Source organism: Bos grunniens, chromosome 22 (assembly GCF_055505025.1).
Source record: "Bos grunniens cultivar Pamir isolate PY7600 chromosome 22, Bosgru_T2T1.0, whole genome shotgun sequence".
In the NCBI taxonomy this organism is placed as follows: Eukaryota; Metazoa; Chordata; class Mammalia; order Artiodactyla; family Bovidae; genus Bos; species Bos grunniens.
Window position 1 is genome coordinate 36,282,227 of NC_141186.1, and position 16,801 is coordinate 36,299,027.

Consider the following 16,801-nt stretch of genomic DNA (forward strand, 5'->3'; position numbering starts at 1 on the left):
AAGTAAATCATGTTTTCAGTTAATTAATGCAAAGTTTACTACATTCCATAAGAAATAAAAAATGGAAAAATAATAAATATTCTAAGATTATATTTTGTATATGTATTTTATGTTGCATAGCATATATTACTCATTGCAGTATAATTTTTAATATACAGTCAGAGCTATCTATGCTCTAGCTTAGTAGGCTATATTTTATGAAAGGCTCTTCAAGGACAAACCCTCTGCATAAAGCTATGCAGATTAGGAAGTGCACATTCCTGGGAGGCACTGTTCACTGAGGCCATGATGTATGCTCTGTAGGTTAGCACAGTGACCCAGAATGGGTCAATAATATTTTTGGCTTTGTGGGGGTTTAATACACAGAGTAACTCAAAATTTAACAAATGCATAAGACATGAGTTACTCCAGTCTATAAGGTTGTGACTTTGAAGACCATCTTGTTTCTTCTGTTTTTCCTGTACTTGTTTTCTTTGATATTTTAGAATATTTTCCTCCTTGTGCTGTCAAGTCTAACAGTCTTTCAGAAAAACAGCTTCTATTAGTTGAGTGCTTTCTACTGCCTGTATGGACCTCTCTGAAGCTTTCTCATTCATTGAACACAGAAGTCTAAAATTTTTCAAGTTAACAATTAAAAAAAAAATGTTTTTGGTGGCTTATCATCATAACAGTAGCCCAGCCATTCTGCAAGAAGCACTAGAGAAAGGAGGAGACCCGGTTTGCTACCCTAGCTTTGTTCTTGGTAGCTGTCTTGTTATGAACTTAGTATCTAACTTCTCTAATTACTGATTAGGGTTCAATCACATCAGGTTCCCCCTTCCAGCTTTAAGGATTCAAGTTCATGAAAATTTCCATTTTCTTCATTATGCCGGTCACTGACCTATTGTTAACAGTATCTAGGAGAAATTTACCTGTTTTTACTTAGGCATTTATTGAAATCAGCTAATTTTACCTACTTCAAAATATTTTATCCATATATAGTAGCTGTCACCAAAATGAAAGCACATTATGGATAAAAAAAAAGGGTCTTGATTTTTCAGCAAGTAAGACTAGCAAATCACGATATAACCCCAAAATATAGACGTGTACCTTTGTATGTCCTCCATTGACTAAGTAGATTTGTTGGTACAAAGCATGAACAGAGCAGGGATAGCTCATTGTAGGTCTGGGTGTTTCCTAATTTCTAACTGCTAAAAATCTCTGTTGTAGAAGCCAAGCCTCAGAAAATCTGACCTTGTAACACCCCTATTTGAAATCCTGGTGTCAAAAAAACCAAAAATCTGGCCCCTGGTCATCATTGCTAAAAGCAGTCTAAACATTCATCTATGCACAAAGAAAGAAAGCTGATTGTCACCTGATCAGATGTACAGGGAGAGAATTGATCTTGAGATAGACAAGCAATCGGGCATCTTCAGTATGCAAGGGATATGTTGAATATGTCTTCTTATTTACCAGACTGCAAGTATGACAGCTGAGAAGCTGTCATACTCTCACCCGTGTGAATTCTTCGAAATAATTGACACTGCCCAGTCTGTGAGATGTGTACCATGCCAGCTGTGTCAAAGCATATTGCATTCTGAACCACTGATAAGTAGCAATCCACCAGCCGCTTCGAGGTCTTGGCTCCTGGTTGGGCCAGTTGTGATGAAGGGTACCGGATTCAAATATAGAAACACAATACCGCTATTTAAAATGATATTTAACTAGGATGTTTTTAAATAATGGGCTGTTGGTACAATTTCAGCTGACATCTGCTTGGGTCTTTTGAAAGGAACACAGGATATCTAAATAACACACCTAAATAATATTGGCGCTGTCTGCTGCCAGAAGAACAGGCTACTGAAGGCCTGGAGCATCCTGGGGAGGTTGTGCCTTCCTTTCTGAAAGCGAAGATGGAGGCAGGAGCTGAGTAATGAGCAGTCATCCCAGGTTCATTACCATAGAACTTACTGTCGAACACAAGGCAGAAGGAGAATCGTCCTCAAATAATGCCCAAATTATAGATTTAAAGGAGGCCCTAGAGAGAGAATACTGTATGTGCTTCACAAAGATAGATGTAAGCTTAAATTGTTGGGCAAAACACACAGTTATTTACATAATAAATTAAAACTTTTTTTTAAAAGATTTTGTTCACTAATGAAAAACTTGGAAAATATATAACAAACCACTACAACTAAAAAGTAGTTGATGCATCCATCAACCGTATCTAAGAGACACCAAAAGTGTTATTTAATTGTCTTCCAAAACTTGTTTCCTCAACGGCTTCCCTATTGTTCAACATTAGGCTGCCGATGCTTCTTTTCATTAGTGATTAATGATAAAATACTGCTTTGGAATGTCAAGAGATAACGATATTACCAAAAGAGCTAATGTTTCCCAGTGCTCTGTGGCAGGCATTTTGGTAAGCTCTCATGCATATTACTGGGGAGTCCTAACCACTTGTCCAGTATTACTCAGCCAGTGAGGGTCAAAGCTGTCATTTCAACCCAAAAACCTTGACTCCAGAATCTATATGGCTTTGTGTTTTAAGTTAAGTTTGTTAGCCCTTTGCAGCATCAAAGGTTTTGACTGGTTATGTACACAGTGAGTGTACACATAAATCTAAATGCATGTGTAATTTAAAATAAGCTCCAGAATGTGTGTTTGACATGAGCTTATGTTCTCAAAGTCATCTTCAAAATCTCCTGAGTGTGTGTGTGTGTGTGTGATGTAAATACTGGGAAGTGTCTGCAAATGAAAATGTTTTCTGTGTTTGTTTATGGTTTATGAGTCTTTTTCACATGTATATTATAAACCTTTTGGAAATTTTGAGAAATAAGCAGTCTAACTATTATCTTCCCCATTTTGTAGACAGAAACCCTGAGAAATAGTGTTATCAATCCCACTGGGCAGTTGGAGCATGTAGCTTCTTATCTACTTGCCAGTCTCAGTATTCCAGTAATCCATTCTACCTGTCCTCTTTGGATACATTGGCAATCTTTAGTAATAATTTAGTAATCTAATCGTTAGAGCATGATAGCAGTGCTCTTAAATGTTTGTAAATTAAATGAAAGAGTTTTTGAAGTCAGAGCATGTGTCAGGGTCAAAGCTGTGATAAGGAGTATGAATTTTTAAAATCTGCCCCACTCTCTCATTTTTGAACTTCTCATTTTCTTTCAGAGAATGAGAATGTTTAAGGTTCTATTGAAAAAAGAAACAGAAAACTAAACATATCAAGCTGTATGTGTTTAATATCTATCTTTTTTTTTTCCCAAAAAAATTAACTAGATGGAAGGAATCCTTGGGTAACACATGTCAAATTGTCATGATGTACATTTTAAATATCTTACAGTTTTGTCAGTTATACCTCAAAGCTGAGAAATTAATATCTGTAACTTTTCGTATGTCAGTTATATGTAAATAAAGTGGTTTTAAAACAGGAAGACACTGAGACCCTATAAAATAAATAATTGGATAATTTAAAATAAGGATTCATTGCTAGAGGAATTTCTTTTTTCTCTAGGAAGTTACAATTTACATATATGTATTTCCAGTGAGCTAATATTCCCTTCATGTAGTCGAGATTTTGGAATGCTGGCAGGACTTTCTTCCTCTCCCTCCTCTCTCTTCTTCTCAGCATAAATTGTATACATTAGGTATTAAATCACATTATTTCTCTTTTCATCTGTAGTGAGCTACCTATGGCTACCATCCTTTTCCTGTTACATCTAGTTTCTATTAAAATGGGTTAATTAAGATTTTTCAGTCAAATTATTCAGTGTCTACTATTGTCCCAGCATTTCTCTGACTCTTAAATGTCATATTAAGAGATGACCACTGACTTTGGCCCTGGGTATTTCTGGTAGCCAGTCCTGGTCCTGAGCTCTCTGGAGCACTCTGAGCGCCAGGTGCTTTGGCAGCTGCTTTGCGTGTATTGAAAATGTTCCATTCTTATAGTGCATGTGTTATGCCCATTTTACAGATGAGAAAACAGATGCCCAGAAAGGTAAAGTCTCTTTCAAAGACACACAGCTAGAAACAGGCACACTGTGATTTGATCTGTGGTTTGATGTCTAATCCATCCTTTTCTGCCTGTTTGTTATGAATCTGCAGCCTATGGGCCAGCTCTGGCCAGGAAGAAAAGATTAATAATAACAACTTTAATGAGAAAGATGAGGTTTATTGTATATTAAAAACTGTTCTGAGTGCTTTACATAAACTAATCCTCCCTACAATCTTATAAGGTAGGTACTGTTACTATTCTGACTGTAAAGATAAGGAAACTCAAGCACGTAAAGGTTGAGTAAACCCAGTAAACATAAAGCCAAGATTCAGACTCAAGTAGACTGGCCTCACAGTCAGTGCTTATAGTCACTACCTTTCTTTTTTCTTTTTTTTTTTTGCTTGAGCCAGACACACTGCTTTATTTTGTTAAGGAATTATGATTGGTAGATTGGTAATTTTTGCATCGAAATATAAATTTCCACCTTCTCGTAAAGAGTCAGAGATCTGGAAACCCTGAGTCCACTTTTTTCAGGATGTTAATTGCCTAGCACAGAGTTCTCTACTTCCTTCTGATAGGATGTAGTGTTCTGGATATCCGTTATTTGTACCATGTGGCTGCACCGTACTCTGGCACATTGCCAGCTGACTAAACCTATCTGAGAAACTAAAGATTCCAGTGAATTTTTTTTTTTTTTTTTAGTACTTTTTGTATCTCAGTCTTCAAAATGTAATGCTTGTACTTGAATCTCAATCACCTGGGTGCTCTCAAAGTATGTATTTTGAACCTAATTCCAAATCTATTCTCTGAAGTAGGGAGCCATGCCTGAAGGAGGGAATGGCATCCCACTGCAGTATTCTTGCCTGAAGAATCCCATAAACAGATGAGCCTAGAGGGCTACAGTCCATGTGGTCACAAAGAGTCAGACATGACTGAGGAGACTTAGCACACATGCATGCTTTTAATTCTTGCCAACTTTTGAATTTTTGTTATTCATTACCAATTTCAAGGGCTTTTCTGGTGGCTCAGCTGTGAAGTGTCTGCCTACAGTGCAGGAGACAGAGGAGACACAGGTTCAGTACCTGGTTAGGGAAGATCCCCTGGAGTAGGGCATGGCAACCCACTCCAGTATCCTTGCATGGAGAATCTCATGGACAGAAGAGCCTGGTGGGCTACAGTCCTAGGGTTGCAAAGAGTCGATCACGACTGAAGCAACTGAACACATACGCTCACACCAGTTTCAAACTGTTTCTCCCATGGTGGCCTAATTTCCTCTTTTTTTCTTCTAACTTAAAATTTTACTAATCGCCACTCATGGGTGCAAATTGTAAAAGCAGTTCAGATTGGTTTAAGCAGGAGAGGGAGTTGAGGGGATCAAGCAATTGGAGAAGCCAGGAGTACATGTAATGAGAGAGGCTTCATCAGGGGTTTTGGGTGACTTTCTCATATTTCATCTTTTCTCCATGAGGGTTTAGTTCTCAGATAAGCCTTGCCAAGGTTCATCAAGATGGCCATCAGCACCATCAGCATTCTCATCTCACAACATGAGACTCTACCAGCTTATTAATTTTAGCATCAAGAGGCTACCTCTTGCCTAATAGTTCAGCAAGCACTTGTATGCTGAACCATCAGTAGTTTGCTAGGGATCATGTGCCTGATCCAACCGTAAAGGCAAGAGTGAAATGGGTGTGACTTGAGCCTCCTGCGTGAGCTTGGAGTGGGCATAGGTCAGTGTCCACCCGGACCACACAAACCTCCGATGAAGGAGAAGATTTCCAAATGGAGATCTGAGTGGTTGGTACCAGAGGAAGAGGTTATAGATGCAGGGCATTGAAAGACCCCAGGCTTCCTTCTCCAAGGCAGTGGATATTTGGTGGAGGTAGTTGTTTAATAGGCTTGACGCATCCTCCATCCAGCTTTTGGATTGCCTTTATTCTCATGTGTGTCATTGGGAGCTACTCATCAGAGAAAGATTTGAAAGCAACCTTTTATTATTCCTCAGTTGGCTTTGAGTAAATCAGAAATGTCTGTAGGAGAACTATTGTGGGAGACAGAAAATGACTACATCCCCCGATTAATGTTTTAAAGTCCCATAGAGATTGACATTTAATATCATCAGCCTCTATAAAAATTCAACCAGAATGTCAACAATGCCGTTTGTGGAAACTCTGATGACATCCCCTCTGGATATTTCTAGTTAACAAGAAGGCAAAGAGATTCAGAAACTTAGAGCCTTCAAGACCCAAGTCAAATCAGTCCACCCACAGGATACTTTTTGGGGGTAACTGTCTTGGTTTTCACAGGAACATTCTACTCACTTTTCCAAAAGAGGCTAAACTGACTCATTGGTGGAGCTGTCTCTATATTCTAAACCTTTGTAGACTTGTTAGTTTGATTTGTCATTCTTTGATATTCACCACCATCTACCAAAAATATTTTAGATAAATTTTTACAAATGGATGATAATGTCACTATCTCTGTGTTTTCAGCATGGACTTTTTCCTTGCCCCAGAAGTCCTTTTGAGTCATGAAGCCAAATGATACCTAAGTAATGAGAGTTCAGCTCAGTCTGTGACTTGATGGCCTTCTTAAAGTTAGAGGGACTTGAGGGTTTGAGTCATGAATATGTTTCTTCTTTGACATTTCCGGGATTGTGAGTAATGCATTATTTGAGCGTATTTTCTCCTTTTCTTCTTTTTCAGTAAAATAAATTTGGTTCATCATGTCAGTGTTCTCTATTAAAAGAACTTTCCTCTAAGTAAAACAGAATATAGTTGATGTCCTGCAGTTAGGAAAGGATTTTAAGAACATAAGTGTGCACAATAATGATCACCCTGGTTTGGAGTATGATTGATGAATTTTTTTGTTTTCCTCTCTCTTTCTCTCTCTGGTGAATAAATAGCCGATTCTGGTGACCAAGAAGAGCACAGTCTCCAAGAAGCAGCACACCCACCTGTGAATAGTAGCATCATCGCTGCTCCCATCACGGACCCTTCTCAGAAGTTCCCTCAATACCTACCTCTTTCTGCAGAGGATAATTTAGGTCCTCTACCTGAAAACTGGGAGATGGCCTATACCGAAAATGGAGAAGTCTATTTTATAGAGTAAAGTACCATTATTTCTACTTGAATCTCTCCCTTTTTCCTCCCTATTTCCTTTCTCTTTCTCTAGCAGCTACAGATGTAAATTAACTCTAAAAGGATTGATCACATGCTGTTGGTCTTCTCTCCTACAATTTAACAAGTCTTGTACAAAAAAAGCAATTAGCATAACATCCTAACCATTGCATCTGAAGAGCTGAAGGAAGCATAAGAATAATTATTTCCCTAAAGAGTCAAACAACTAAATTATGGTGCATATATAAATTATGATATTATATATTAATATGAAGAATATATCTAGCTCCTTAGAAGAGGTAAATCCTTTGCTTTTTTTTTTTCTTAATTGGGTTACAGTTTCCTTTGAGTGTTAAAGAGTTCTTCACATATTTTTGATTCAATTTCTTAATTACATTTGTGATTTGCAAACATTTTGTCCAAATTTGATTTTTCATTCTTAACTGCATCTTTTAAAGAGCCAGAAGTTCTTAATTTTTATGAACTCTAATCACTTTCTTTTTTCCTTTGTGAATTGTGCTTTTATTGTGGAACCTAAGAAATCGTTACCTGACTTGAAGTCAAAATTCAGTCATTTTCTGCTATATTTGTTTTAGAAGTTTTACAGCTTACATTTTACATTTTGGTATATGATATATTTTTAGTTAATTTTTTTACATGGTGCAAGGCAAATGGGTTAAAGTTTGAGAATATAAAGATGTGAAAAGTCTTTTAAAATTAAAAACTTAAATATTATATAGTTAAACATTAGCAACCAATACTGGAAAGGAACAAAAAAATTTATAAAATTGAAACCTTTCTAGAAAATCTGAGCTAATATAATTTCTTAACCATGACAGTCAATTTTTAAAATTTTTTGTCCCTCCTTTTGAGATTTCCTATTAACATTCACCATAGTATTATGAACCTGTAAAAAATAAAAAGACCAATTAAACTTTGAAACAATTCAAAACGTAGGTAAATCTGTTCTACTCAGATGGATTAATGTTACAGGTCTGCTGTTCATGGAACAATAACAACAGAGGACATTTCTGAACAACATGAAGTATCTTATTTTGTAAAATACATGGGTCTATACACTTATGTACTGTGCTGTGTGTATATTTGTTTTCTGTGAAAATGTAGATATAATTCTATGTGAAGAAAATTCCAGAAATATCTATTAACACTTGAGTTTAAGTAAGGAATTTAAGGAATTTATTTTCTTAACTACATTATACATTTCTGTGGGGTTTGAATACATATTCCCACTTAGAAAGATATTCCAGCATACATTCTGTAATCAGAAAAATCAGCAAGGATAAGAAAGTACAATTTTCTTAAAGATTTGGGAATAAGGGAGAAGGCTTGGGTCTCAAAACATCCTTTCTCAGAACTAACCTAGGAAATCAGAGATGAGTGAGCTATTGCTCCTGGGTTATTTTCCAGCCTGAAGGAGATGCCAGTCCACATTTGTGTCTTCATGTTAATAACAAATGCTTGTTGAAGACATGGGTGGACAGTGAAGTCTTTGCCTTGGATTTAGGAAAGTACAGTGGTTAAGAACTCCCCAAAGTTCATTATCTGTGTGACCTTGAGTTTGCCTCTCCGCATCTCAGTTTTCCTTATCTGTAGAAGGACATGAGTGTTATTGATCACGCCTACCCTGTCAGATTTTCGTGAGAGTTAGATGAGATAAGGGATATAAAACTTGGGCTTGTGCCAATTAGTGAGTATTATTGTTACTGTTACCATGTTTATCTTCATCATGTGGTTATTACAGAGAAACGTAAATGTTATGAAAACTGATGTCAGCTATAAGCTTAGAATTTTGTACTTAGCTTTTGTGAGAAGTTGTCCTTTAAATTATGTCTGTTAGTAAGGAAGAATTGTATGGAGCAAAGGAAAATAATAACAGAGGAATTCCTAATACAGTAATATGTGAAACTCAAACTTTTGGAAAAGAATGTGTTAATAGTTTTGCTCAAGACTGACTTGATAAATTTGAAAAAAAAAATTGGTTATTTTGAGGGTTAGTGAAGACTGTGGTTAGTAAAAATAGTTAATGAAGATCCAAGACTTTGAGTTCTTTAGAGGAGAGTATGCTGATTTGCTTACTTTTTATAACCTAGTTTAGCTTTTAATCAGTGCTAGAGTTGGAGTGTGAAGAAAGCTGAGTGCTGAAGAATTGATGCTTTTGAATTGTGGTGTTGGAGAAGACTCTTGAGAGTCCCTTGGACTGCAAGGAGATCCAACCAGTCCATTCTAAAGGAGATCAGCCCTGGGTGTTCTTTGGAAGGAATGATGCTAAAGCTGAAACTCCTGTACTTTGGCCACCTCATGCGAATTGACTCATTGGAAAAGACCCTGACGCTGGGAGGGATTGGGGGCAGGGGGAGAAGGGGACGACAGAGGATGAGATGGCTGGATGGCATCACCAACTCGATGGACATGAGCTTGAGTGAAATCCAGGAGATGGTGATGGACAGGGAGGCCTGGCGTGCTGCAATTCATGGGGTCGCAAAGAACCAGACACGACTGAGCAACTGAACTGAACTGAGGCCAATCTTTTGTCTGTTGTTTAATAGAAAATTTATGCAAAAGTATAGCTTATGATGACAACTCTGTGATTTGGTCTGCAGCAGCCCAATTCCATACACATTAAATTATTAGATGCACACCATTTGGGCTTCCCTCATGGCTCAGTGTTACAGACTCCACCTGCCAATGAAGGATATGTAGGTTCAACCCCTGGGTTGGGAAAATCCCCTGTAAAAGGAAATAGCGACCCACTCCAGTATTCTTGCCTGGGAAATTCCATGGACAGAGGAGCCTGGCAGGCTACAATCCATGGGGTCACTAAAGAGTCAGATACAACTGAGCAACTAAACAACAGCAGTGTATCCTGTTTGATGAGTTTTCCAGTGTCCCGCGTCCTGAAAACTTCATCTTAGACTGTCTTACATCGAATAGCAAGTTAAATTTCTATAGACTCAGATCTACCTTGTTTTACTTATACACATGTAAGTCTATGTTAGCTCTACAGTTTTATGGGAAATCTAAGAAATACTGGAACATTAAAAATTAAGCATAAACTTGCAGACCCTGGATATTGTATAGGAAATGAACATAAGAAGACTTGAAAAGGAAATAAAAATAATGCAGATTGGCTAGAGAACTTGGGATCACAGAAATGACAAGTCATAAATTCCCTGAATTTTCTTTTTACCTCATATATCCCAGATTTAGAGCTATAGAAGCCAGTAATCCAGAAACACCAACAAACGGACACCAAAAAACAAAACCCTCATGAAAGGAAATAAAAGGTACATAGACTGGTTGTCTAACTGGAAAATCACCAGAAATATATAAGAAGTTCTAGAATAAATGAGTTCAGCAAGATAGAAGCTAATCATACAAATATCCATGGTATATCTATATACTAACAATGAACAAGCAGATAACAAAATTCAAAATAAAATATAATTTACATTTACTTTAAAAAATCAATTAGGTATAAATATAATGAAATATGTACAGTATTTGTATTCTGTAAACTACAAAATGCTGATGAAAGAAATAAATGAAAGTTTAAGTAAATTGAGAGACCTACTCTATTCATGGATTGAAAGACTCAGAATTGGTATAGTAAAGATGTCAGTTATCCCCAAATGTGTGTACAGGTTTAATATAAATCCTGTCAAAAATCTCAGTGAGGCATTTTGTTAGTATTGACAAGTTTATTCTAAAATTTATTATCGAAAGGAAAAGGAACTAGACTAGTTAAAACAGTTTTGAAAAGGAGAATAAAGTCATAGTAATCGGTCTACCCAATATCAGGCTTATTATAAATCTACTGTCGTAAAGGTTGAATGCTACTGATAAAGAAAAAGACCCATAGATCAAAGGAACGCACAAACAGACCCACAAATGTGTCCAACTTTCAGTAGAGAATGCAAAAGCAGTTCAATGCACGGAAGGTAACCTTTTCAATAAAATGGTACTCTAAGCAGCTCTACAGCCAAAGGCAAATAAATTAACCTGAAACTAGACCTCTTGCCTTATTAAAAAAAAAAAACTCAAATCATCATAAAGTATAAAATGTAAAGTAATAGAATTTTTAAGGGGAAGAAAAATAGAAATTCTTTGAGACCTAGTAATAGGTAAAGGGTTCTCAGATGTGACATCAAAAGCATAATCCTAAAAGGAATAATTGGTCAACACAGCTTTATCAAAATGAAAAAATTTCACTTTGCAAAGACTGGTCAGTAAATGAAAGGACAATCTATACACAGGGAAAACATATTTATAAAGCTTGTATCTCAAAATGGACTGGTATCTAGAATATGTAAAAGTGAAGTCACTCAGTTGTGTCTGACTCTTTGTAACCCCATGGATTGTAGCCTACTAGGCTTCTCTGTCCATGGGATTTTCCAGGCAAGAGTACTCAAGTGGGTCGGCATTTCCTTCTCCAGGGGATCTTCCTGACCCAGGGATCTAACTCAGGTCTCCCGCATTGTAGGCAGACGCTTTTACCATCTGAACCACTCTCAAAACTCAACAGTAAAAAGAAAAAAAAATCCAATTAGAGAATGAACTAAAAAACACTAAATGATGGTAAAGATGCAGAGAAGCTGTATCACTAACACATTGCTGGTGGGTATGTAAAATTCTGTGGTATTCCAAAAAGCAGTTTGGCACTTTTTTAAACTAAACATTTCAATTAGCATAGAACCCAGCCATTGCACATTTCTCCAGAGAAGAGAATACTTCGTTGTGGTTGTTTAATCACCAAGTTGTGTAGGACTCTTTTGCAACCCCATGAACTGTAGCCTGCCAGGCTCCTCTGTCTGTGGGATTTTCCAGGCACGAATACTGGAGTGGGTTGGCATTTCCTTCTCCAGGGGATTTTTCCAACCTAAAAATCATACTTGTGTCTCCTGCATTGACAGGCAGATTCTTTACCTCTGAGCCATCTAGGAAGCCCAAGTGAACACTTACATTCACATAAAAGCTTGTGCATAGATGTTTATAGTAGTCAGTTCAGTCACTCCGTTATGTCCGACTCTTTGCAACCCCGTGAACTGCATGTAACACACCAGGCTTCCCTGTCCATCACCAACTCCTAGTGCTTGCTCAAACTTGTGTCCATCGAGTCGGTGATGCCATCCAACCGTCTTATCCTCTGTCGTCCCTTCTCCTCCTGCCTTTAGTCTTTCCCAGCAACAGGGTCTTTTCCAGTGAGTCAGTTCTTCACATCAGGTGGCCAAAGTATTGGAGCTTCAGTATTAGTCCTTCCAATGAATACTCAGGATTGATTTCCTTTAGAATTGACTGGTTTGATCTCTTTGCAATTCAAGGGACTCTTAAGAGTCTTCTCCAACACCACAGTTCAAAAGCATCAATTCTTTGGTGCTCAGCTTTCTTTATGGTCCAACTCACACATCCATACATGATTACTGGAAAAACAATAGCTTTGACTAGATGAACCTTTGTTGGTAAAGCAATGTCTCTGCTTTTTAATATGCTGTTTAGGTTAGTCATAGCTTTTCTTTCAAAGAGCAAGTGTCTTTTAATTTCATGGCTGCAGTCACTCTCTTCTGTGATTTTGGAGCCCAAGAAAATAACGTCTCTCACTGTTTCCATTGTTTCTGCATCTGTTTGCCATGAAGTGATGGGACCGGATGCCATGATCTTTGTTTTTTGGCTTGTTGAGTTTTAAGCCAGCTTTTTCACTCTCCTATTTCACCTTCATCAAGAGGCTCTTTAGTTCCTCATTGCTTTCTGCCATAAGGGTGGCGTCATTTGCATGTCTGAGGTTATTGATATTTCTCGCAGCAATCTTGATTCCAGCTTGTGCTTCATCCAGCCCGGCATTTCACATAATGTTCTCTGCATATAAGTTAAATAAGCAGGGTGACACTATATATCCTTGACTTACTCCTTTCCCAATTTGAAACCAGTCCATTGTTCCATGTCCAGTTCTAATTGTTGCTTCTTGACCTGCATACAGATTTTACAGGAGGCAGGTTAGGTGGTCTGGTATTCCCATCTCTTTAAGAATTTTCCGCAGTTTGTTGTGATCCACACAGTCAAAGGCTTTAGCATAGTCAGTGAAGCAGAAGTAGATGTTTTTTTCTGGAATTCTCTTGCTTTTTCTATGATCCAGTGGATGTCTTTCCCTTCTCCAGGGGATCTTCCCAACCAGGGGTCGAACCCAGGTCCCCCACATTGCAGGTGGATTCTTTATCAGCTGAGCCACCAGGAAAGCCTGTTTATAATAGGTTTTCTTCTAAATAACCCAAAGCTAGAAGCCACTCAGGTGTCCTTCAGTGGTTAAACTGTAGTACATTCATGCCATGAAACACTGCTGACAATAAAAACAGTTACTGATGTATGCAACAATCTTGAGGAGAGTTATGCTGAATGAAAAATGCAAATCCCCAAAGATTCTATACCATATGATTTCATTTATATAACATTTTTGTTATGACAAAAGTACGGAAATGGAGAACAGATTAGAGGTCGCCATGGAGAAGAAAATGGCAACCCACTCCAGTGTTCTTGCCTGGAGAATCCCAGGAATGGAGGAGCCTGGTTGGCTGCCTTCTGTGGGGTCGCACAGAATCGGACACGACTGAAGTGACTTAGCAGCAGCAGGGATTAACAGTGGGTTTTTTGTAGGTAAGGGTTGGAAGGGAACCGAGTGTGGCTATCAAAGGGCGACATGAGGGATCCTGTGATGATGGAAGCCTTCCATATATTGACTGGCTGTTAGTATCCCAGTTGTGACTTTGTACTATAGTTCTGCAAGATGTTACCTTTGGTGGTATCTTGGTAAGGTGAATGTAGGCTCTCTCTTTGTTCATTCTTTACAACTGCATGTGAATCTACAATTATCTTGAGATACTAGTGTTTTTTTAAAATATCACACCTAATATTCCCTCCCGTCATTCTCCATTTTTGCTCTCTTATTTGTAAGATTAGCACAGACCATGGTTTCTAGTGTGGGACTCCTTGGATTTGATTCCGTGTGTCAGCAGGGTGTCCTTTGCAGGTTTCTTCACATCTCTGTCCTCAGTTTTCTCATGTGTAAAATAGGGAGTCATCATTTTAATACTAATGATACTCCTCTCACAGGGCTCTTGGTAAGGATTAAGTAAATTGTAATTTATATGTAAATGACAAAGCAGGTTTAGATAGTTTTAATTGGGCTTTTGGTTATTCTAGAGGTCCTGCTTCATGATAAAGATAATGGTTCCCCAGCTCCCTCTCTCTTCCCCTTCAGCTTTCTTTGCTTATTGGACCCCATCTCCCAAGAGCTCTGTCTCTGCCCAGGCTTTCCTGCAGGCATCTCAGCCAGGCCCTGGGTTATACCCTGTTCTCTGAGCCAGTTATTTCTCTTCCTTCATCTCCAGGTCCAAACTGTTCTGAGCACTAGTCTTGTATATTCTCCACATACCCTTCCCAAATATACCCTCCAGTTTCTTCTGCACTCCCCACCTACACTGGTGCTTAAAACCTTCAGAAAGTTCTCCTTGTTCTGAGGATAAAACCCCCAAATTCTTAACATGCCTGCAAAAGTATGCATGATTGGCAAAATTAGGACAGATTAGATTCGGATTGTTCTACATAGACAAGTAAGTATTGTTGGTTGAGATACTTGTAACTGTATTACCTTTCATTTGTTTTATTTTATTTGAACACATTTTAGACAATGTTTGTAGGCTTTTGCATATTCTGTTTCTCACTTAAGCCTTAAGTTTTTCCCATCAATTAATAAGATTTGAATTAGAATTAAAAACTGTGACAGTTTTTTCAACATTACTCCTTGGAAGGAAAGTTATGTCCAACTTAGATAGCATATTGAAAAGCAGAGACATTGCTTTGTCAACAAAGGTCTGTCTAGTCAAGGCTATGGTTTTTCCTGTGGTCATATATGGATGTGAGAGTTAGACTGTGAAGAAGGCTGAGCGCCAAAGAACTGATGCTTTTGAACTGTGGTGTTGGAGAAGACTCTTGAGAACCCCTTGGACTGCAAAGAGATCCAGCCAGTCCATTCTGAAGGAGATCAGCCCTGGGATTTCTTTGGAAGGAATGATGCTAAAGCTGGAAGTCCAGTACTTTGGCCACCTCATGCGAAGAGTTGACTCATTGGAAACGACTCTGATGCTGGGAGGGATTGGGGGCAGGAGGAGAAGGGGACGACAGAGGATGAGGTGGCTGGATGGCATCACTGACTCGATGGACGTGAGTCTGAGTGAACTCCGGGAGTTGGTGATGGACAGGGAGGCCTAGCATGCTGCGATTCATGGGGTCGCAAGGAGTCGGACACGACTGAGCAACTGAACTAAACTAAACTGAACTGAAACTTAAGACTTCATACCTACACTTGCGGAAAAAAAATTTTTTTTCTGTGTTTCATTTTTGGTTTGCAGCTTGAACTGTTGGACTTGTAGCTCTTTGATCCTCTTGTTTAGTTTGCATAGAATGGACTGGTTGCTCAAGCAGAATTTTGTCCCAAATCTACTTCAGGTCAATCAGCCCAGTCATTTGCCTATCATCTGTCTCTTGATCGAAGGAAAACGGTGTCTATTGAAACACTTCTCTGGTTGGGCTCGACCCTCCTGAAGGAAGTAGGGTTTCATGTCCAGCCTCTCCAAGCTTCTTATTCCAGGGCTCTCTTTTGCCCTCAGTTGACTGTTGACAGTATCTTTGCTTTAGTGAAGAGTAAATATTCAAGACTGTTTAAATCTTTTGTCATTGAGTTTTTACATTCCACGCCCCCCCCACCCTTTCAAACGTATTTCTTGTTTCTGAATTTCAGCCACAATACAAAAACAACATCTTGGTTAGACCCTCGGTGCCTGAACAAGCAGCAGAAGCCTCTGGAGGAGTGTGAAGATGATGGTAAGGGGCTAAGAAAGTCTGGGTTTAAGTGGGGTTGTTCACACATGCAAATTTTATTTTATTTTTTATCCTTTTCCTGTACTGTATGGCATGTGGGATCTTAGTTCACCAACCAGATTGAACCTGTGCCCCTTGCAGTGGAAGTGCAGAGTCGTAGCAAGGTCAGCCAGGTTTCTAACAAAGAGTTTTTGAAAGGTAATCCAGTTTCTAGTAAGTGCATTATGGTTTTCAAAAGCAGGAGAGAAATCTCTACAATTGTTTTAGAAGAACAGTTTGTTTAAACATAAAGACGTACTCAGCTCTCTCTTAGAGACAGAGCTGCAGCACAGCCAGGAAGGATTCAGATGTGGATGCAACCGAAGCCCTTCAGGAACTTGGAGAAAACTCTAGAAAGTCTCTACGAATTTAGAACCCAAAAATGCTTTGGTCACTTACCTACTGAACTGTAATCATATATTGTGACAGTATTAGAGAAAAAAATATTAGAAACTTTTCTTGAAGTGTTCATGCTTCATAATTTGAGTGTTTCTCCAGGTTTAGCATTAAGAAAGCAGATCTTATTATGTTTGGGAATCTCTGTGTGGCTTAGAGTGTATCTTAAATATGAGAAAGTACATTCTTCCACAAAAGAGGCTGAGGTGTTACCCTTAGCCCCACTCTTCCTGTTAATTTAAAGAAAAAAGGTTCAGCTGTCAATAAAGTCTAATTCAAGGCTTTGGAATTTCTAGTTACTTTTGCAAAAGTGAAGAAGAAATTAAGGTTGAACAAGTGTGTTCCCTTTTGATTTGTCCTGTTTTACCAAAATTGCTCTTTG

The 16,801-nt window shown here is 38.3% G+C and overlaps 1 protein-coding gene across 48 annotated transcripts in view; it reads left to right on the top strand.

Annotated features, from left to right (window-relative positions):
- The window catches only part of MAGI1 (membrane associated guanylate kinase, WW and PDZ domain containing 1), a 645,902-nt gene that overhangs the window by 528,785 nt on the left and 100,316 nt on the right, over nt 1-16,801 (top strand). For all 48 annotated transcript variants that reach the window (XM_086366992.1, XM_086366969.1, XM_086366972.1 and 45 more), the window contains 2 exons: nt 6,885-7,086; nt 15,905-15,987. In XM_086366992.1, coding sequence (XP_086223118.1) covers nt 6,885-7,086; nt 15,905-15,987 — 285 coding nt within the window. The remainder of the gene's footprint in view (nt 1-6,884; nt 7,087-15,904; nt 15,988-16,801) is intronic.